Here is a 24,023-nt window from a genome sequence, read left to right as displayed (position 1 = left end):
TGTTGTTTTATTAAACAATATTTTTGTTTGAAAAAGAAAGAAAAAAAATTGTTGTTTTTTTTCCCCAAAATGTCAAATTGTCTTTAAACATAACATGAATCCATAGCAAACAGATAAATGGAGGCACAATGCACAATAACATGGTATGTTTATAAATATTTTGTAGAGAATTTTTATTTTGCACACCTACTGGGGCAGGTGCGTATAGGAGCAGGCAATATAAAACACAATTGTATACATAAATATACAATATATGTGGTAGCCCCCCCACCCTACGAGGTAGGGGGTCCCTGCTCCATATCCCCATCAGTTTGGGGGTCCCTGGCCTGAAAAGGTTGAAGACCCCTGCACTACTACATTTTGGGGGGATATGAAGTATTAAATATGTCAGTTATTTATTTGTATATTTAAGGTATTTGTCATGTCAGCCCTGTGCAATTTTGTAACAGAAATTACATTTTTATTCATATTATGTTCCAATGTTCAATGCCAAGCTTGAAATATGATATATATGGGGCTTCTAATGTACATATTGTAGACTTCAATGTAAGAGGTCTCGCTCATTCGCTCTCCATCTCTGTCACTGTTTCATCCCTAGACTGGTGGATGTGGCTCTAAAAACCATCATGCGGGTCATGTGGTTCGCCGGGGGCTTCCATTGGATTACGGTGAAAGGTCATAAGGCACTGCCTACAGAAGCACCCATCCTGACTCTGGCGCCCCACTCGTCTTACTTTGATGCCATCCCAGTCACCATGACGATGGCCTCCATTGTAATGAAGGCCGAAAGCAAGGATATACCGCTTTGGGGAAGTAAGTAACTCACATTATTTGGGCATATTGCTTAATTAAGGTTTCGAGGCCTATCAGGCTCGAAGCCTTATTGAGATTGCCCTTTTTCTTCCGCCGTTTTTTCAGTTCTGGCCCAACCGTGTGGTCGCTTTTTATGAAACTCGGCAATATGGTAGAGGGCTATGCCAAACGGCGAAGACCCGAAACTCACAACCATCGGCCAAAGGGTGGCGCTGTAGCACTCAATTGAAATATGCCAACTTTGAACAGGTACAACTCATGCCCTGTTTGACCTACAGCCATGAAACTTCAATACACACATGCGTCTCCTCATGCCTAACAACTTTCACATTTTGACCTCTGACCTTTAGATCTCCCACCATTTTGAATTATATGAAAAGCAGTACAAATCTATCTCCTCCTGGGATCTTTGAGCAATCTGCACGAAACATTTTACGCATGAGCTTTGGACCTATGCCGACAAACGTGAGCAAGCGGATTTTCCATAAGTGAAAACGTTAAGCTTTTATAAGACAATGAATATTGCAGTTTTATGAAAATTATTCATCTGCCCCTAACACATACATGCAGACTCACATTTGTTTGAAACTTTGCAATAATGTAGAGGGTCATTCCAAGTATCACTGAAACCAATCTTACTCCAATTGGTCAAAGGAGGGCGCTATAGCAATTTTTTTTAAATGCAAACTTTAAACAGGCAAAAGTCATGCCTCGTTTGGCCGACAGCCATTAAACCTGCTTACACATGTGCCTTGACTCATGAGGAACACATCTATCACTTTGACCAGTAAGCTCCGCCCTTAGATTGTCTGCAATTTTGAGCAGTTTGAAAAACATTTAAACCCAGGATTTCTGAGCAATTTGCGTGAAAGTGTGTCATCTGTGTGAACTCCCTTTTCACCAGTTCAGGTCTGTTGGTCCAATGGCTTAATCCTCTGCCTTGAAACCACAGGGTCGCCGGTTCAAATCCCACCTCATGCAGACTTCATCTCAATTGCATTGCACACAACATGACTGTATCAATGAATAAAAGTGCAATTGTTAAATGAAACGCTTATTTGAGCGATGTATGACGTACTTCATTCGCCCTTTTTGTTTTGTTTTGTTGGATTCTCCTTTCTCACTGTCTGAGGCTGTGGATTGAATAGCTTGATCAGTAGAGTGTGAGCCTCATGTGCTGAAGGTCCCCGGTTCAAACCCCACGCATTACAGTTTACATTTAAATTGCATTGTACAAAACATGACTTGAAACCACATGTGCAATTTTTAAACAATAACATGGAATGCTTTTTTGAGAGTAGTTGCTTTTTATGTATGACATACTTTCTTGTGAAAATAGCCGATCTACAATCTCACAACTTTTCAGATAGCAACGTGTTGTGAGCTTGTAGATCGACTATTTTCACTAGTTTCCATTCCGAGGAGACAAAAAAAACAGTATTGGTAAATGTTTTGTGAACCAGTGATCTACAGTAGTTAGCGAAACAGAGGCTTGGTTCATAACGGACGGAAAAATCTATAGATATCAACAGACACCATCAGGGAGGCCATATCTCTAGCTCAATGAGAAGAGAGGCAGCCTGTGAATCCATAGGTCGCTGGTTCGATCCCAGTCCCCAACAATGTGTTGAAGTGATCATCATTTGGAATTCTTCATTTTACAAATAGTGTTTCTTGAGGTTAGGTCGTTGTTTTACTGAGGTTAAGGTTAGTGAGGGTGGGTATAGAAAAGAGTCATCTAGTCAGCAACCTTCCCCCTATTTAGGGGCGGCCATAGCTGAGTGGTTAGTGAGCCCGCCTAGGGAGCCAGAAGCCCTGGTTGCCCCAGGTACGATTCCAGGCCAGGCCAGCAAATGTGTCGATGAAATGAAATTTGTCCCTGAGCAAGACTCTTAACCCCTAATTGCTCACAGGCCCTCATTGGAAACAAGACCGTAAGGACTTTCATGAACAGACCTGTTAAAGGAATTATCCTTACTAGCCCATACTATATAGTAAATATAGTAATATAGTAATATAGTAGGATATAGTAGGATATCCTTATTCCCATGGATTGGATCCACCCCTCTCACCTGCTCTCACTCATCACCAATCACACCTGTCTTCACTCACAACTCATTAGTGGCCTGGTGGCTTTTTCTTTGAAATAATGTTTAGTTTTTCAAATATTGAACTTTAAGCGCCCAATGCCACGCTATTGGCCATGGCCATTTAAAGGGTAGCAACATTAACAAACAAATGAGTCTATACCTGTAACAATGCTCTATAAACTAGGGAACCAGATTACTCATATGCAGTGTTGCCTTTGCCAGGATTCAATCCCATGACCTTGCGGTTCAGAGTCAAGAGCTCTTCCAACTGAGCTACCCAGACACAAGACACAATATACAGTACATTGACATTTAATGAACGTGCAACTTTTACACTACAGATTTTTTTTACGTCACTCTCCGATTTCATCAAAAAATCTAAGCTGTGTGATATATACATTTTGAGTTAATACCATTAATATCAACCCATGTCCCTCTGTACTCTAGCAATTAGTGCACCTGGTGATACCTAGCCTGTCAGTCATTGGCTCCTCAATGGTGCTGAAAAGTGTACATGTACATTTACTCAAGTACCAATACAAAGCACAGTACAATTTTGAGGTACTTTTACTTTACTTTCCATTTGTGTTACTCCTACTCTACTACAATTACAGCATATGACAGCTTTAGTTACTTGTTACTTTGCAGATGTAATTATTAATACAACACCTACAGTAACCACATACAGCCGATCTACAATGTGACTCGTTATGAGCTTGTATGTATATAATAAGCAACCCATGCTGTATGATAACTTACCACACATGAAATCCAATTCTGTCTATCCAATGGCTCAGTCAGTACTGCGGCCATAGCTGTAGCTGAGTGGTTAGTTAGCCCGCCTAGGGAGCCAGAGGCCCTGGTTGCCCCAGGTACGATTCCAGGCCAGGCCAGCAAATGTGTCGATGAAATGAAATTTGTCCCTGAGCAAGACTCTTAACCCCTAATTGCTCACAGGCCCTCATTGGAAACAAGACCGCAAGGACTTTCATGAACGGACCTGTGAAAGGAATTATCCTTATCCTTTACACTGTCTACCCGCAAGTCTATAGGTCCCTGGTTCAAACCCCAATTTAACCAGTCCAGTCTCTCTCACTGCCTCTCTCTCTCTCTCACTGCCTCTCTCTCTCTCTCTCTCTCACTGCCTCTCTTCCTCTCTCTCTCTCACTGCCTCTCTTCCTCTCTCTCTCTCTCTCTCTCTCTCTCTCTCTCTCTCTCTCTCTCTCTCTCTCCCTCTCTCTCTAACTGCCTCTCTTTCTCTCTCTCGCTCTCTCGCTCTCTCTCTCTGCCTGCCTCTTCCTGCCTCTGCCTTATCCCTCGAAACCGCTTATTGCTGCTTGCAGCTATATTTTGTAATTGTGATGCAGAACTAAAGTATATTGCCTTTGGGCATGTGTACGCCGCTGGTAAAAAAAAGGGGAGGGTGAATGTTTATGGTTGCATTTTTTAATTATTTTATATATATATATATATATATATATATATATATATATATATATATATATATATATATATATATATATATATATATATATATATATATATATATATAGGTAAGAAAGAAAAGCAGGTGCGCTTCCTCTGGATGCCTTTTTAGTTTAGGAAGTGGGTGCTCAGCTATACATATAACTTAAATCAAATACCACCGAAGTGGAAAAAGCGGCACTCTAAAATAAAGGATGCAAGACTGGCTCAGATAAAATTCCCATCAATAAATGAGAATTGTATCATTCATCATTCAGTCTTGAATCCTTTATTTTGGAGTGTAGGTTTTTCCACTTCGGTGGTATTTGATTTAAAATAAAAAATATATTTGTGGTTCTACACCGTGAAAATCGTCACCATACATAAACCCTAAGATACTTGTAATGGCTATTTGTAACATTTCCAATGTCCATCAAGTCCAATTTCCTGACCTTCACCATTACGTTACACAGGAAAGGGAGTGATCCTACGCAGATACAAACTAAGAATGTCCAATCGAAATTCCCTTAGTTAAACACTGCACCTGAACAGCAAAAGGAAAGTACCAGCGAACCTTTGTAGCTTCTCTCTTGGTTTCTTGTTACTCAGTTTCTTGTCTGTCCGTCTTTGTTTGGTTTCTGCTAAGAACAGTGTGTGCTCCCCTATGCCTGTGCCCACACTACCGGTAATTACTGCTCTCTACATAATCCCGCTCCTGCTCGCTGCTTGCAATAACATGGAATGCTTTTTTGAGAGTAGTTGCTTTTTATGTATGACATACTTTCTTGTGAAAATAGCCGATCTACAATCTCACAACTTTTCAGATAGCAACGTGTTGTGAGCTTGTAGATCGACTATTTTCACTAGTTTCCATTCCGAGGAGACAAAAAAAACAGTATTGGTAAATGTTTTGTGAACCAGTGATCTACAGTAGTTAGCGAAACAGAGGCTTGGTTCATAACGGACGGAAAAATCTATAGATATCAACAGACACCATCAGGGAGGCCATATCTCTAGCTCAATGAGAAGAGAGGCAGCCTGTGAATCCATAGGTCGCTGGTTTGATCCCAGTCCCCAACAATGTGTTGAAGTGATCATCATTTGGAATTCTTCATTTTACAAATAGTGTTTCTTGAGGTTAGGTCGTTGTTTTACTGAGGTTAAGGTTAGTGAGGGTGGGTATAGAAAAGAGTCATCTAGTCAGCAACCTTCCCCCTATTTAGGGGCGGCCATAGCTGAGTGGTTAGTGAGCCCGCCTAGGGAGCCAGAAGCCCTGGTTGCCCCAGGTACGATTCCAGGCCAGGCCAGCAAATGTGTCGATGAAATGAAATTTGTCCCTGAGCAAGACTCTTAACCCCTAATTGCTCACAGGCCCTCATTGGAAACAAGACCGTAAGGACTTTCATGAACAGACCTGTTAAAGGAATTATCCTTACTAGCCCATACTATATAGTAAATATAGTAATATAGTAATATAGTAGGATATAGTAGGATATAGTAGGATATCCTTATTCCCATGGATTGGATCCACCCCTCTCACCTGCTCTCACTCATCACCAATCACACCTGTCTTCACTCACAACTCATTAGTGGCCTGGTGGCTTTTTCTTTGAAATAATGTTTAGTTTTTCAAATATTGAACTTTAAGCGCCCAATGCCACGCTATTGGCCATGGCCATTTAAAGGGTAGCAACATTAACAAACAAATGAGTCTATACCTGTAACAATGCTCTATAAACTAGGGAACCAGATTACTCATATGCAGTGTTGCCTTTGCCAGGATTCAATCCCATGACCTTGCGGTTCAGAGTCAAGAGCTCTTCCAACTGAGCTACCCAGACACAAGACACAATATACAGTACATTGACATTTAATGAACGTGCAACTTTTACACTACAGATTTTTTTTACGTCACTCTCCGATTTAATCAAAAAATCTAAGCTGTGTGATATATACATTTTGAGTTAATACCATTAATATCAACCCATGTCCCTCTGTACTCTAGCAATTAGTGCACCTGGTGATACCTAGCCTGTCAGTCATTGGCTCCTCAATGGTGCTGAAAAGTGTACATGTACATTTACTCAAGTACCAATACAAAGCACAGTACAATTTTGAGGTACTTTTACTTTACTTTCCATTTGTGTTACTCCTACTCTACTACAATTACAGCATATGACAGCTTTAGTTACTTGTTACTTTGCAGATGTAATTATTAATACAACACCTACAGTAACCACATACAGCCGATCTACAATGTGACTCGTTATGAGCTTGTATGTATATAATAAGCAACCCATGCTGTATGATAACTTACCACACATGAAATCCAATTCTGTCTATCCAATGGCTCAGTCAGTACTGCGGCCATAGCTGTAGCTGAGTGGTTAGTTAGCCCGCCTAGGGAGCCAGAGGCCCTGGTTGCCCCAGGTACGATTCCAGGCCAGGCCAGCAAATGTGTCGATGAAATGAAATTTGTCCCTGAGCAAGACTTTAAACCCCTAATTGCTCACAGGCCCTCATTGGAAACAAGACCGCAAGGACTTTCATGAACGGACCTGTGAAAGGAATTATCCTTATCCTTTACACTGTCTACCCGCAAGTCTATAGGTCCCTGGTTCAAACCCCAATTTAACCAGTCCAGTCTCTCTCACTGCCTCTCTCTCTCTCTCACTGCCTCTCTCTCTCTCTCTCTCTCTCACTGCCTCTCTTCCTCTCTCTCTCTCACTGCCTCTCTTCCTCTCTCTCTCTCTCTCTCTCTCTCTCTCTCTCTCTCTCTCTCTCTCCCTCTCTCTCTAACTGCCTCTCTTTCTCTCTCTCGCTCTCTCTCTCTGCCTGCCTCTTCCTGCCTCTGCCTTATCCCTCGAAACCGCTTATTGCTGCTTGCAGCTATATTTTGTAATTGTGATGCAGAACTAAAGTATATTGCCTTTGGGCATGTGTACGCCGCTGGTAAAAAAAAGGGGAGGGTGAATGTTTATGGTTGCATTTTTTAATTATTTTATATATATATATATATATATATATATATATATATATATATATATATATATATATATATATAGGTAAGAAAGAAAAGCAGGTGCGCTTCCTCTGGATGCCTTTTTAGTTTAGGAAGTGGGTGCTCAGCTATACATATAACTTAAATCAAATACCACCGAAGTGGAAAAAGCGGCACTCTAAAATAAAGGATGCAAGACTGGCTCAGATAAAATTCCCATCAATAAATGAGAATTGTATCATTCATCATTCAGTCTTGAATCCTTTATTTTGGAGTGTAGGTTTTTCCACTTCGGTGGTATTTGATTTAAAATAAAAAATATATTTGTGGTTCTACACCGTGAAAATCGTCACCATACATAAACCCTAAGATACTTGTAATGGCTATTTGTAACATTTCCAATGTCCATCAAGTCCAATTTCCTGACCTTCACCATTACGTTACACAGGAAAGGGAGTGATCCTACGCAGATACAAACTAAGAATGTCCAATCGAAATTCCCTTAGTTAAACACTGCACCTGAACAGCAAAAGGAAAGTACCAGCGAACCTTTGTAGCTTCTCTCTTGGTTTCTTGTTACTCAGTTTCTTGTCTGTCCGTCTTTGTTTGGTTTCTGCTAAGAACAGTGTGTGCTCCCCTATGCCTGTGCCCACACTACCGGTAATTACTGCTCTCTACATAATCCCGCTCCTGCTCGCTTCCGTTGGATTTTTGACTGTGCCCGCCGATGCCCGCAATGATTTTATTTCTGACCGCCGCACCCACCCGGAAAAAAAGAATGAAGTGCCATTTAGTCCCGCATAGTACCGCAATATTAACGTCCAGTCCCAAGCCTGCAATGTTTCCATTGAGATCCTAAAACATTACAAAACAGAATGTGAGAGTGAGTGAGTGTGTGCCAGAAAGGGTTGTTTATTATTTATTTGAGACTCTGCGACACAGTAGGCTTTGCTGGACTGCTTGACAGTAGGTTATTAAATAGATTATGCACATACGGTTTTGAAATTACATTCTCATCTGAATGTAGCCATAAGATTTATATCATGCTAAAGTAAAGCATGACCACACATGCTCCAGGTGCTCTATATCTGGTTTACTGCGGGACGGTACGTGATTTTGCGGGGCCCGCAGGTATTATTTTGACCGCCTGTTCTTGACCGCAGATATTTAAATACTGCCTGAGCCCGCAAGATTTGCGTTGGGACCCGCAGGTCCTGTGGGATCCTTAATGCAGGGCTCTACTGTATTGTATATCTAATGCCCGCCACCAAGTGTCTAGGCATAACCAAAATAACGTGCTAATAACGAAACATAAATTAATATCTCCTACAATACTGTATGTCTCTACAGCAATATATAGTTTCTTAGACATCTAAAGTCTTGAATATCATTGCATTCTATATTGTGTTGTATTTCCAAAGAAAGAAGAAGAAAATTAAATGTCTTACAGTATGTTTTATCAGTCAGTTGCCATGAGTAGCATCACTTGCCATATACCAGGCCAACGTTTTCCACTTCTAACTGTGCTGAACATCACATTTCACTTTGTGTGGACTGTCTCTTTTTAATCAACTTAACACTGACTGCCAGCGGGAGCAAAGATCTCATTAGCTAGCAGAACCATCCAGTGAGCTAACGTCCATGCACCACCTGAGGCCAATTGAAAAATCTAGCCTACTTTTGGTCAATACACACAAGACCTGCAATGTGCACACCCTATATACCGGTACTATAGACCGGGGTCCCCCAGGGGTCTATACATTCCCTCCTTTTTCCCCTCAGTCTACACCAAATCGCTTTGCTGAAGCTTGTAGATCTGCTATTTTTGCTGAATGTTTGCCCCAGAATAGGGACACTGGGGTTCATGTGGTCATAGGTAGGGTAAGTGATATTTTTGTGTTGAAATAAGTGTTAAATAGCTTTACATTCTATTACTAATCATTGCTTTAGTGCTAGAGTGTTCGTTCAGTAACAGGGGTCTCCCTGTCTCTCCAGCACTGTAGGAAACAGAAAAAGAATTCAGGTAGGGATACCAATTTTATCCAATCAGGAGAGAACTCACACATGAATTTAATTAATTATTTTTACAAATCTTCTCGGCCCAAATGTTTTTCAGGTGGGGCCAAATAAATATCAATTTGGGGCTCCGCGGCACGAAAAAGTTTGAGAACCACTGCTCTATAGCAATGATTACTATCCGATTATAGAGCTTTAATCTTTTTAAGAAGAAACATATTGTTTCATATCACTTACCCTGCCTGTTTTGTGTGTGCTGTGTTATTTTTTCTCATGGAGGCGGCCAGCCAACCCATGGGCATACAACAGCAAATTTAGGACCTGGACGGTTCATAGGGACAGTAGGGACCGAATGGAGCATGTGTGAGACAAACTGCCGTTCAGAAATTCAGATCGCTGCATTCTGGGAGCACTCAGAGCGCTGCATTCTGGGAGCACTCAGAGCGCTGCATTCTGGGAGCACTCAGAGCACTGCATTCTGGGAGCACTCAGAGCGCTGCATTCTGGGAGCACTCGGAGCGCTGCATTCTGGGAGTACTCAGAGCGCTGAAGAGTGCTGCATTCTGGGAGCACTCAGAGTGCTGAAGAGTGCTGCATTCTGGGAGCACTCAGAGCGCTGCATTCTGGGAGCACTCAGAGCGCTGCATTCTGGGAGTACTCAGAGCGCTGCATTCTGGGAGCACTCAGAGCGCTGCATTCTGGGAGTACTCAGAGCGCTGCATTCTGGGAGCACTCAGAGCGCTGCATTCTGGGAGTACTCAGAGTGCTGCATTCTGGGAGCACTCAGAGCGCTGAAGAGTGCTGCATTCTGGGAGCACTCAGAGCGCTGCATTCTGGGAGCACTCAGAGCGCTGCATTCTGGGAGTACTCAGAGCGCTGCATTCTGGGAGCACTCAGAGCGCTGCATTCTGGGAGCACTCAGAGTGCTGCATTCTGGGAGCACTCAGAGCGCACATTGATCGCTCAGAGTGAAAAGCCAAGTTGTCCGTGGTAGCAAAGCGTCAGCCAACCAATGAATAACTTTCATCGGTGTATCGACCGATTCATGGTACAATTAGCTCAATCCAGGGGTCTGCAATATCATTGTACAGTATTTGCATCGTTAACATTACAACTCTTTCTTATTGGTTAATTAATTACACCCCTGGTTATTGGTGTTTATTAAACCAAAGCATATTGTTACCGTTTGTAATTGTCATACGTACATTTATGATTAATAAAAGACATTGTTAAAGTGTCTTAAAGGGATACTTCACTTTCAAACATGTTTGGGGTCATTTCAACGTCTACTCAGGCTTTTGTCATTTATTTCATTGTCTCCGCCAGGCCGAAAGGCATGGCGAGAGAGTATGTTTTCGCCCCTGTCCGTCCGTCCGTCTGTCCGTCTGTGTGTCCTGTCTGTGTGTTAGCAGCTAATCTCTGGCACCGTTGGCCCGGTCGCTCCGAAACTGTGCACACACACTCCCTGGATGCCAATTCAGAACCTCTGCCCCAATTTTTTCACATGGGCCTGTTATAGCGCCACCAGGAGGCCGATTTGTGCAAAACCCTTTTTTTTTTACATTACTCCTACAGATTTTATCCAAACGTCATGCAAATCGGTACACAGTATCTCTATAGTCATGTGATCAACACAAATCTGTCCGATTTCCCATATTCCATCCTCATTGCCTATGGTTGGCTTCCAAAGTTTGCAGGATTGGTCCGTTTTGAACAAAAAGCCTCAAACTATGCACGCAGCTTGCGATTTCCGTGAATTTTCACACGCACATTCCCACTAGGCCGAGGAAGAAATGCACCCTTTTCACATTGGCCTGTTATAGCGCCACCAGCAGCTCTAATTTAGCAAAACACATTTTTGGAACAAAATGCCTCAAATCATGAATGCAGTGTCTGATTACCGTGAAAGACCTAAGAATAAATGGCACCCTTTTCACATTGGCCTATTATAGCGCCACCAGGAGGCCACAATAACGTACCTGACCTGGCGGAGACCTGTGCTCCGAGGAGCACTTTTTCTAGTTTTATTGTATTTTATTTTATTTTATTTTATCCCAAAAATATAACAAATAAATGAAAAAAATGATTGAAAAAACACGGCCCCCTCACGCAATATCAGTCTAGAACCAAGGACGTGTTTTTAATGAGTCTAACATGGTTAAAATGGAGTTGGAAGTTACAATGACTTTATATAAGAAGGGGGCGTGTCTGATCAAATTAATATCGAATAACTAAATACTTAATCAAGCAACTTAAAACTGTCTGGGGTGCTCACAAAAACCCAAGTAGATAAAATGACCCCAAACATGTTTGAAAGTGAAATATCCCTTTAACATTAAACCTACGGTATAGTGCCTTTTATTTACCTTTTTTGCAACAATACAAGTGGAGCATTTGAACAGCACTACACTATGATCTTTTGCTACCCGCTCAATAATTTAGTGGATTTTGTGTGGGTGAATTATCTTGTTAATTTTAGGTCATGGAAATGCCTAAATTGGAGGGACCTAGATTTATTTTCAACAAGCGACCAAAACATGTTTTGCAACTTGCATTCCTTTTGGGGTGTTTCTGTTGTTTTTCCCATCAGCTTTTCATTGTTAAGCGCAATGCTTCCGACGACCAAACTTTTTTTTTCGAAAAGGGGGGTGAAATAACTTTAAATTGACATCATTCCGAGCTTCGGAAGAGCGGTCGCAGACCTTTTCCTCCTAAACTGTGCACCTCCAGATGTCCTGACTCGCCAAACTATAGTTCGGAGGGCTTTTCCGAACCGGGATTTCCGAGTATATTGCGCTTTACGGTTTGTGCTTTGGGAAACTAACTACATATTTAGTCTCATGCAGAATCCATGCACGCATGATATTTGTACCCTTGTAAAATGCTGTAAGTTCCATAACGCTGAATGGCCTCACCACTGTGCCGTGTGCTTCAACATATTCATGCTTGATTATTAAGTTTACAGGTCGAGAAGAGTGCCTTGTACTGATGGTCTTCCACTCCCATTCTTTACCTGCTTGGTACAGCTAGCAAAAAGTACCCAGATGCTGACAGCACAAGTTAAAGTGGGCAAGGGATTTATAAATCTCTTTGGTAATGGGTGCTATTTTGGAAGGAAGTAGAGGAGTGTATGCAGTATATAGTTTGTCTTTATTCCTCTGCCAGAATGACAGCAGATCCTTTTAACTATCTAGTCCAGTCAGTTGCCTGCCATGCCACCAACGCAGTAATGTGTGCTAGTGTTCCTGGCAGCAGGGTATGAGAGGCCAACGTCTGTGACCAAGGATCATGTTTTATTTTAGCTTTCCTCTCCCTACCTCCTGCCTAGCATAGTCAGGCTTCAACTACTTTCTTACAGAAGAGCCAAATAACACTTCTGCCAAGTTCCGACCCATTGTAGCTAAACTGGCTAAAACAAGCAGCAATACAATTACACATTTTATTGGACACCTATCGCTTGCTGGCACTTCATCTTAATTGTCAGCTGCATTCAAACCAAGCCTGATGTTGTTTTGCAGGAGAACAATGGACATTAATAATGAACTGGTCTAAATGTAAAATGTAATGAATAATGGATTTTTATGTAGCCATTTCTGTGTGGTAGATTATCTTATCTCTTATCTTAATGTTTTTGTTCATGGTTTGTCTGAATTTTGGCATGCAAGAGTGCTTTTTAGTAAGAACCAGGTTATCGTGCCTAGTCAGGCCAGAGGAATCCAGTAAGCCCTCTAGATCAGCCAGAGTGACGCATATAGTCTCTCTGTCTACTAGCTATAGGTCTAATCCCTTCCGGTTCGCAGATTGCACACACTTGGAATCAATCCCTCCTTCTTTCACTTTCTTCACAGGAATCAATCCCTCCTTCACTTTCTTCACTTTTGGCCAGCTCAGTTAATCGAACAAATTGATTTAATCAATTATAAAAAACATAAATCATAATTTTATAAAATAATCAGTTAAGACCGGAAAAGCATCTGTGTGTCATTTTTAGATTTTTTTGGGCTATTAAAAAATAGCAGATCTACAAGCTCATAGTGCGGCGCTATGTGCTTGTAGATCTGCTATATCTGAAAAATCTTGAACATTTTTGCAAATCTTTGAAAATATATATTTTTGAAAGTGCACATTTGTAACTCAAATCTTTGCTTCTGGGGATTCTGCAAATGTCTTTTAAATCCTAACAGTTTATTTTTTATTTTTACGCATGTTGCTATATATCAGTGGTGCTCAAACTCAAACCTTTTCATGTCAAGGACCTCCCAAAATTATATGTATTTTGATGATTATGTATGATTCTGATTCTGATTTATTATATTATTTTGTCTTGCTCTCCATGTGTCTGTTTCCCTCCTGTGTTTATCTTCTCTCTTGTTCTCTTTTCTCTCTCCTCCAGCCCTGATCAAGTACATTAGGCCGGTGTTTGTGTCACGGTCAGACCAGGATTCCAGGAAGAAAACCGTAGAGGAGATCAAACGGAGAGCACACTCTGGAGGGGAATGGCCTCAGGTAGATGGTGGTGGGGGTATATGTGATCTTACAAGCTCGCACACACACACACACACACACACACACACACACACACACACACACACACACACACACACACACACACACACACACACACACAGATGTACTGTACATATATTACTAGAGCAGATGCACAGACACACTTGGGAGGGGATTCAGGTAGATGGAAAGGAAACACTGACTTGAAACGTTTAAATTTGCTGCACTAGTAAATGTTTCCTGATCTGAGCATATAACCCACATGCACTTTTCAGGTTAAATTTTCAGTTGTATGTATTTTAAAGTACGTGGATGCATCAAGAAGCACATCACTAACAATTCAGAAAAATAAAATATTTCACTTGGTATGGTTATGGTATGGTATAAGACCTGTCATGCACGATATCATCATTCAAAACTACAACATAGCATTATTTACCACAATTATTTGGCTAACCTCCTCAAACTGTAATTGCTAGCTAAGGGTATGTTCACACTATCTGCTGAGAAATTACCAAAAGGCGGCCGCCTGTAAAAGGTGCTGGTCATTGCACTTTTTTGACCGAGCAGAGCACTTTCAAAAGTTTCATTTTGTGAGAAATGCACATATGATGTGGACCGCTTTTTATCAGCCGACCAATCACAATAAACTGTGTCTGCTGTCTTCTATATAATGCAAAGTTTTAAAATGGCAGTTGTAGATCTGAAATGAATCAAGATTGAGCTACTGCATGGTATATTTCTCACCTAAATTGTATCGATCGTCAGCTCTCGTGCCCAGCAGGACACTTAGTTAGTACATGTGTAAATGCAAGTAAGCTTTAACCCATTAGCCTGAGGCCGATTCCACAAAATGTCTTCTAAATCCTATATGTATATATTTTTAAACCTATGTTGCTATATCAGTGGTTCTCAAACTTTTTCATGTCAAGGACCCCCACAATGATATGTATTTGGCCGCCGACCCCCATCTCACCCCCAGAAGCAAATATTTGAGTTACAAATGTTCGCTTTCAAAATATATCTATTCAAAGCAAATTCATTTGCGCAAATTTTCTAGATTTTTCTAAAATAGTAGATCTACAAGCTCGTAGCGCGGCACTCGCTATGAGCTTGTATATCTGCAATTTTTGAATAGCCAAAGAAATCTAAAATGACAGAGATGTGTTCCCGGATTGAATGGGTTAAATTGAGCTTGGTCCAGGCAGAGCTCCTTGACGTGGTCGTGGTTACCCCAACATACTGCTGTCGGCCAAGGAGGCAGGGTGTGTGGTAGTCGGGTGTGGGTGCATGACATCCTCCACCCCCGACAGCGGTACGTAGTACGGGGCATATCACACCCTCCTCGTCCAGGAGCTCCGTCTAGGGGGTGGAGCATATACAGTAGCGTCTTTCATTTTCAGCAGAAAAGGGGCTCCAGGCAGCGCTTTTTCTTCTTAAAAGGCAGATAGTGTGTGAACATACAGATACCCTAACACATCCATAATGTATAATGTCCTGTCTTTCCTACAGATAATGATATTCCCAGAAGGAACATGCACCAATAGATCCTGCCTAATCACTTTCAAGCCAGGTGGGGATGCTTCTTTTTAGTCTTTCTACCCCCCCCCCCCATCCCCCAACACACACACACAAACACTCACTCTCTCTCTCTCTCTCTCTCTCTCTCTCCCTCCCTCTCTCTCTCTCTCTAACCATGGTCCAAAATTAACACCTGCTAGGTGGATACATTTAGTCTTTGGCAAGTAAGAAGCACCCGCCACTCTGGCCGGCAGGAAAAAAATAATTTCCGACAAATGCTGGAGAGAAAGCTTCTGATTTGTTGTCAATTCAGTATGCTAAATCCAGCATTCTGTGCTGCAAAAGCACACCATTGTGTCAGTCAAGACGTCATGAAGTTTGATCAATGCAGCTAAAATATCAATTCAGATCGTAATTTGATTGCTAAACAAGCTTTTATTCTGCCAAAATACATTGTTTTGAAATTAATGTCTTACAGCAGGTGTAGCTTGTCAATGTTGAAGCTAATTCCTGAGTCACGTTTATATAAATAGAACTCTTACTGTTCTATTTTGCCATTATAGACAATATCTGGACTTAACTTGTTGACAATGTCTATTATTGCTAAGCAAAATGCTTTTTATTGTTTTACACTTATCTCTAAGCAAAAGGCTTTTTAGTGATTTACACTAAAGTGTTGAAAAACTGTTGATTTACAAATTTTACATACAGTTTGTTTTAATTATATCGACCAGTTCAGTGTTCTTGTGCTTAGAGTGTCCACCCTGAGACTGGGAGGGTGGGGTTCAATCCCCGGCCGAATCATACAAAAGACTATAAAAATGTTGCCCAATGCCTCCCTTCTTGGCACTCAGCATCAAGGGTTGGATTGGGGGTAAGTCCCTGTGACACACTTGCGGTAGCATCATGTCCAGTGGCTGTATTTGTACATCACGCTGCAGAAACGGCAGATGGGGCCACATAAAGGCTACTTACTTACTTATTTTTTATAATATTGATTGATAATCACTAGAGGTGTAACGATATAGTAACTGCATCGAAAAATCGTTTTGAATTTTCAACTATCTACTATATTGATATGCAAACAGCTAAATATCGTATCGTTTGACTTTGTATCGTATCGAATCGTTTTGCAATGCAAATAATCGTATCGAATCGTTCTGCAATGCAAATAATCAATTATATCCAGGGCCGGACTGGGACCAAAATTCAGCCCTGGCATTTTGGTCCGAACCGGCCCACCACGGGGGGGGGGGGGGGGGGGGGGGAGTATTTCACTGTTTCAGCCCAGCCCTGCACAGCCGCACTGAGGCCCCTGCTGGAAAGCATCCCAGCCCAAACATTAACGTAACTAATAATTGGGCCGCGCGACCCGGAAATGACCGTAATAATCCTAAAACGGGAGCGATTTTTTATTTTATTTTTTATTTTTTGCCCAGTGGCCCACTGGCCCACTGGCCCAGCGGCCCACCGGGCATTTGCCCGGTACGCCAAATGGCCAGTCCGCCGCTGATTATATCAATACTAAGTACTTTTAAGAAGAAAAAAAGGGAAAGAGGGGTTTATATCCAGTATCCAGGTATTTATTTTTCACACAGAATTTTTGGGTAAATAAATAGTTACTATATCGATTTTAAATCATTGAATCGAATCGTATCGTTCTAAATTAACCTGTCCTGTATCGTTCATGTATCGTATCGACTAAATCACTGAATCGAAATGTATCGTATCGTTCTAAATTAACCTGTATCGTTCATGTATCGTATCGACAACCAAGTATCGTGATACGTATCGAATCGTTGTTAAAACCCCTAATAATCATAATAATAATATGAGATTACATGCTAAATAGAAATAATAGCAACAGTAACAAAATAAAACTATGATTTTTGACCGGTAACAAAATATGTCTGGCCAGCACATATTGTCTATCTACCAGCCACCTTGGCAGGTAAGACAAAAAGTGGATTTTGGACCCTGCTCTCAAACACTCACACGCATGGATGCTTCCTTTTTTACTCTCCTGTCAAAGTTTCTATACATTCTATTGAAGGAAAAGCAGTCACTGAATTGGAAACCAATTGACCATGAAGTACAGCATTCTTGCAGGGCGACAGTCATTGTACTTTATAAGTCAGTGACATGCTGAAATGACCTGACTTCCTCAGGGTATTTATAGTTCAATTTGTCAAGGGAAGATTACACAGTGGGAGAATTCTAGAACTACTGTACTTCCACTTAACTTTTATAGAGACTTTTGTGTTTGATCTGAACACTGTGTGACTGTCTTACAAGTCATATACAGTCAAGACAATGGAAGAGTGAACTCAGAGAGTTAGTGCCATTTTCCTGTTAACTCGGAACGGGGAAATATTCCTTAATGGCCTTGCCCCTGCCATACTATAGATTCTAGAAGTTATGTTTTGATTAAACTTCAAGTACTGTATGTCTATAGGGCTGTCTCCAGAGGTGACTGCATAATACCAGAAAGAACCCATGCTTTTAGTCAATCTGCCTTTTCATTTTGAGCATCACATTGTTGGATAACACTGCGGTAACACTTTCTCTGTCTATAATGCATTATTTATCACCAGTCTTTATAACAATAATCATAACACATTATAAAGCATTTTATAATGACTTGGAAGACTTTCTTTCAGACAGGATCATAGTGAATTATAATTTTCATTGTCGTAATATATTAAAATATTTGGATAATGCATTGTAATCACTGTTGTAATGCATTATTGTGTGATATAAGTCACTGTAAGTGGTCATTGGGTGTTCTAAGTAAAGTGAACCGATAAAGCAAGACAACACAATTGCTTCTGTGGCCTTTGTAAACATTTCCAATAGGGTGGTCAAGTTTACTTTCAAAATGCAATCAATTATCGATGACTGTTGACTTGCAGATGTGTAAGCTCAAATTTAATTGGTGTGCCTCTTTCAAAAGCCAGTACATTTTGCTTAAACAAAATAAAGCCAAAACAAAATGGAAAATCTTGCTCCTGGTGATTGACAGCCAACAAAGATGCATGTTTTTAATCTATAACACACGCTGTTATGACAAAGTGATATATCACTTTAACATGCATGATTTTCTTGTAGGAGCCTTCATCCCAGCAGTGCCAGTGCAACCAGTGGTGATTCGATACCCAAATAAAATGGTAAGAATACATTTCTGTCATATCCTTGGTATGAATTTACAATAGGAACTGTGTGTGTGTGTGTGTGTGTGTGTGTGTGTGTGTGTGTGTGTGTGTGTGTGTGTGTGTGTGTGTGTGTGTGTGTGTGTGTGTGTGTGTGTGTGTGTGTGTGTGTGTGTGTGTGTGTGTGTGTGTGTGTGTGTGTGTGTGTGTGTGTACAACAAATGTGTACACACAAATGCATGCGTTTGTGCATGTGTCCTTTCATACATAATTTGTTTGCACACGCATGTTTTTTTTTTGTGTGTGCAAGTGTTGCTCGCCCCAAATTCTTCTGCCAAGTAAAGGCCATGATGGTTTCATGGTGGATTTTGTGTAAAATACTGATTATGCATGGCTCTCTACTGGGTCTGTAGACATTATATTTCTAGCTACACTGCCTGTATCTGCCTTTACAGAAAATGTTTTGCTGAATATTTTAAACAGCACACACTTTGCAAACAGATACCATTAAACTTTCTTTTCTTTTTCTTTCTTTTTTTTTTTTTTTCCATATTTGCCTTGGTCTTCCTTCATTATAACCAAGATCTCATAAAACTCAATTCTAAATAATTTGCATTCCACATGCAGTCATTTGCTCCAGTGATTAAACGTTTTCCTTTATTCTGTCTCTAGGACACAATCACATGGACGTGGCAGGGGCCTGGAGCGTGAGTACATCATCTGCCATTAAACAAGCCTTATGCATGTTGTGTTTCATTCAATGTTATGACCGTTTTCTTAAAGTGGTCCCCGGATCCAAATTACACTGCTGTTCAGTCTGTTGAATCTTCCTCAGCACGTTTTGGTTTTTCATGTTCGGCCAATTATTCTTCACATCTACAGTATGTGGAGCTGTATTGGGAATCAAACTTAAACCTCTAGTAATACACTCGTATTGCTGGTAAGCTGCAATGGAGAACTATCGCTTTTCTGCTGGCTGCCCTCCAACCAGCGTTCAATCAATAGGATTATTGAGACACATTCTGAATACCTAAGCAGCAGCATTAAGCAACATTAAAAGACAGTGTAAACCTAGAATAATACCCTTTTGTGTTTAGATCTGGCTGTCAAGAATGATTTGTTCAATCGTCATGACTATGTGTTCAGAATGAATCATGCTTTAGGAATCATGATTGGAATTAGAACAATCCTGATAAACCATAAATGCTTCAGTATTATGGCTTTGGGCCATGTTTCTTCAAAATGTTACTTGAGTTAAAGTACAAAAGTATTGGCATCAAAATATACTTAAAAGTACCAAAAGTAAAAGTACTAAAATGTTTGAAAATAGCAGATCTACAAGCTCACAAAGTGTTGTGAGCTTGTAGATCGGCTATTTTCAAATAGCCTAAGTATAAAATTGGACTAAAGGGGTTTAAGTATGTTTTATAATATAATAATTTATATCTGCAAAGTAACTAGTAACTAAAGTTTTCAAATAATTGTAGTGCAGTAAAAGTACAATATTTGCCTCTGAGATGTAGTGGAGTGGAAGTAAAAGTACTGACAATTTGAAGTACTCCAGTAAAGTAAAAATGCCTCATAATTGTACTTAGTTACTTTACACCACTGCTTGCAGGGTAGGAAAATAACTCTAACCAAATGCTGGTTAGAGTTGTGGTACACTACCAGATACCAGGTAACACATTACATAGCCTACAGTAGCATCTGAATCAAAACTAAAGTAATGGCTTTGTTGTTGTAGTCTTTCATCGAATAAAGCACAACATGATTATCATTGTATTGATTATCCTCCTCAGTCAAACCCAAGCACACTACTTTATTTGAAGAAAATTATGAGTTATATTTTGTGGTGTTTTGTGTCGTCTTGGATAATTCTGTCAAAGTCCTCATACTCTAGGTATAAGAGTTGTCATCTGAACCCAAAGTACAGCCTTAAGCGATCGAATGGCCTGGAAAGTTATTAGTCGTGGCTGTGGAAGAAAGGGTGTGGTTATTATCCTCTTCACAGTATCCTCTGACTGAGTTTGACCCTTTTTGATTTGTTTGGTCCCTAGGGTGCTGTTCCCATCATAGCAGTAAAACTGCACACAGCCTGACTGTGACACACACACACACACACACACACACACACACACACACACACACACACACACACACACACACACACTGTGTGTAGGTTTCCTTTATTTAAAGCAACACACACTTGTAACTCTTCTCGAATGACTCTTTGAAGGCTTTTTGAAGTTCAACCTCTAGAGCTATTGTTTGTCTTTGACTTCCTCTAACTCGTTTCACATGTCAAGAAGGCACTGCCTGACTTGCATGAGAACTGCTGACTGTAGTGCTTCACATCCCGTCTAGAGCACCAATGAATGTTAATATGAACTTATTTATTTATTTATTTATTTGGGGGAACTATTGCGTAAGCTCTGTATACTTTCCTTACTAGTATACTTGTGTTACTTAATTTGCTATCTTGTCTTATTTGCCAGGTTTGAGATCTTGTGGCTGACACTGTGCCAGCTCCACAATGAGTTTGAGATAGAGGTGAGTGCCAGAGTGGTGTTTGTGTGTGCATGTGTGTGAACATAATAGGTAATGCCCAATTCAGAGTCAATGCCCTAATCTTTTTAACCAGTTAAACCCCACTGGGCTCTATACTAGGCCCCCTCATTTTTCCCCTTTACACCAAATATCTTAAAATATCTCCAAATACCACCCCCCCCCCTTATTTAGTATAAGTACGCAATAAAGGCACGGTAAGTGATATTTATTTGGTTAAAACAAGACGTTTTTGGTTAAAATGTTAAAGCACTATATTCTGATTGTAATCATTGCTAGATTGTATGTTCTGAATGTTCCAGCTCTTTGATAAACAGAAAATACATTTTCAGGTAGGTGACACAATTTCAGCCAATCAGGAGAGAGTACCCATTTATCAGCTTTATTTTTATAGTGTTCCAGTTCCAATTGTGTCTGCACAATTCTCTGTGTCATCACTTCCAATTTCACTTGTTTAATCTGTGTCCTGTGTGAGTTCTCTCTCCTGATTGGATGAAATTGGTATCCCGACCTGAAAAGCATTTTCTGCTTAATTAAGAGCTGGAGAGACATGGAGACTCCTGTTACTGAACAAACACTATATAGCAATGTGTACTGTCAGAATGTAGATAGATAGATAGATAGATAGATAGAGCTATTTAACACTTATTTTAATCAAAGAAAATCACTTACCCTACCTTTTAATTTCTGAGTATAGGGTTAAGACAACTGTGTAATAAAAAAAGAACTATTTTTAGATTTTTTTTGGCCGAGATTATGTTCTGCCCCTTGTCCGTCCGTCCGTCCGTCCGTCTATGTGTGAACAGCTAATCTCCGATCGATGTGAAACTGTGCACACAAAATGTTTCAGATCGGCCTGTTATAGCGCCACCAGGAGGCCGATTTTTGCAAAACACCAAGGCAAGGAAGAAATGCCACCCTACATTTTTCAAATCGGCCTCATGGTGGCGCTATAACAGGCCGACTTGTATTTTTTACCTGTAACTGCACCGATAAGCGTGAAACTTTGCATGCACACTCCCTAGAGGCTAGGGCATTCACTGAGTAGTCGAATATTCGAATATTCGAATATCAAACCGACTATTCGACTATCAAACCACTATTTGATTATTCTATAAAAAAAAAAAGTGGCTTTTCTACAGCAGACACGCAGCTGTGAGCTCTGGTGTGACGTCAACTCGCATTCCTTGAGTCAAGTCATCAATGCCATTGAAAAGAAAAAAAAAGAAAGAAAATAAAGTTATATTACTCTGACAGATTGTGTCCAAACATCACGCACATCGGTTCACAGTATCTCCATAGTCATGTGATCAAGACGGATCTGTCCGATCTTTCATATTCCATCCTGATTGGCTAAGATTGGCATCTAAAGTTTGTAGGAGTGGCTCGTTTTGAACAAAATACTTCAAATCGTGAACGCAGCGTCCGATTGCCGTGAAACTTTGCACACACATTCCCACTAGGCTTTTTTTTCTCCTTTTTTTTCTTTTTATTGCCACAACAAATGTGACTATAGTGTCAACAGTAATGGCTGACAACCTCACTAGTCCTCAGCATACAGTAAAAGCGTTCTAATCAGAAATCTCCAATAATAACCATTCACTGTATATTCTATACTGTATATACACCAGTTCAGTCAAGTGTTAGATGCCTGAATTGTGTAATAATTACGTAATGTTGTATTTCTGAAGTACCTTCCCATCTACACGCCCTCTGAGGAAGAGAAAAGTAATCCTGCTCTCTTTGCCAACAATGTCAGGCGCATCATGGCCAAGTAAGTGGTACCTTAAAGTCAAACTGACTTTGGATTATTGTTGATTGTTACAGAAGAGCTCCATACAATGTCGTTTAATGACTTGTGATGATTTAAACTGCAAAAATATGTATTTTGTCCAAATCTCACACAAATCGGTATACATTATCTTTGGAGTATGTAACATTCAGATGTTTCATATGTCATTCCCATTGGTTATGATTGCACATTGAGGGGCCTTTAAACAACGCAGAGCCACAGCTGATCTCACAAACACCCATAGGGGGTGCCACAAATGCTACAGGCGTCAGTGTTTGTTGCAGAAATGTGATTCAATGAGCATCAAACAGTATTTTGATACTCCATACTGTTTTCCTGAATTGCCTTCAAAAACACTATATCATGAACGCAACATCCAATCAACCCCAAATTGGAATCGCATGTTTTGGTCTCTGTAGACTGTACCCTTAAAAAGCAAACGGTTTGCTTCTGGGCGCCACAAATGCCAAAAGTTCAGCTGTATGTCATAGAAACGCAATTGTCCTCGCCAGCTAACTGGCTTGCACAATGTTGTTTATGATGTCATCATAAAATATGAGGACAGACATTCAAAGCTTCATTTGAAAACCACAGTAGAAGCTTTGAATGTAAAAAAGAAAGAGAGAAAAAAATGATAACATTTGAAAAAGCCCTAGGCTGTACCAATTGTGTCAATTTGCGGTCATGATTCTATGCAAAAAGCCAATTCAGAAGAGACTTGCAGTGGCAGTATGTTAAAATGTGCATTCATTTAAGCAGTGTTTTTGGTCTTTCATGTGGTTCAACCCAGTTTGAATCCTTCCGACAGATTCACAGTTGTGTAAGACACTACTGAGGGGAAAAATAAGCATGGCTAGACTCTGTGAAGTCCTGTTGTTTATTTGCATGGATATATGCAAGTCCCTGCTGTGCCACCGTTATTTCAAGGCACAGTCTACTTGAGCTCATACTATACTAACAATTGTATCTAGCTATTGAGGTTGCAATAAAAATAAATAAAAAACCTTGCAGTTTCTCAAGGCTTCTCGGTTTCTTAAATAATTCACGATTACTTAAATACTTAGATTTGAAAGGTACCAGGGGTTTGTTTGTGTACCAGTTTACTA

The 24,023-nt window shown here is 40.5% G+C and overlaps 1 protein-coding gene across 1 annotated transcript in view; it reads left to right on the top strand.

Moving 5' to 3' along the window:
* LOC308083902 (lysophosphatidylcholine acyltransferase 1) overlaps positions 1 to 24,023 on the top strand; it is a 44,071-nt gene that overhangs the window by 11,588 nt on the left and 8,460 nt on the right. The window contains exons 3-9 of the mRNA XM_080426316.1: positions 599 to 813; positions 13,778 to 13,890; positions 15,403 to 15,463; positions 18,520 to 18,578; positions 19,233 to 19,267; positions 21,056 to 21,110; positions 22,817 to 22,899. Coding sequence (XP_080282442.1) covers positions 599 to 813; positions 13,778 to 13,890; positions 15,403 to 15,463; positions 18,520 to 18,578; positions 19,233 to 19,267; positions 21,056 to 21,110; positions 22,817 to 22,899 — 621 coding nt within the window. The remainder of the gene's footprint in view (positions 1 to 598; positions 814 to 13,777; positions 13,891 to 15,402; positions 15,464 to 18,519; positions 18,579 to 19,232; positions 19,268 to 21,055; positions 21,111 to 22,816; positions 22,900 to 24,023) is intronic.

The sequence above is a fragment of the Gymnoscopelus braueri genome, assembly GCF_963280865.1.
Source record: "Gymnoscopelus braueri genome assembly, chromosome: 4".
In the NCBI taxonomy this organism is placed as follows: Eukaryota; Metazoa; Chordata; class Actinopteri; order Myctophiformes; family Myctophidae; genus Gymnoscopelus; species Gymnoscopelus braueri.
Note: the sequence above shows the minus strand (reverse complement) of the source record. Positions and strands in the feature narration are given on the sequence as shown.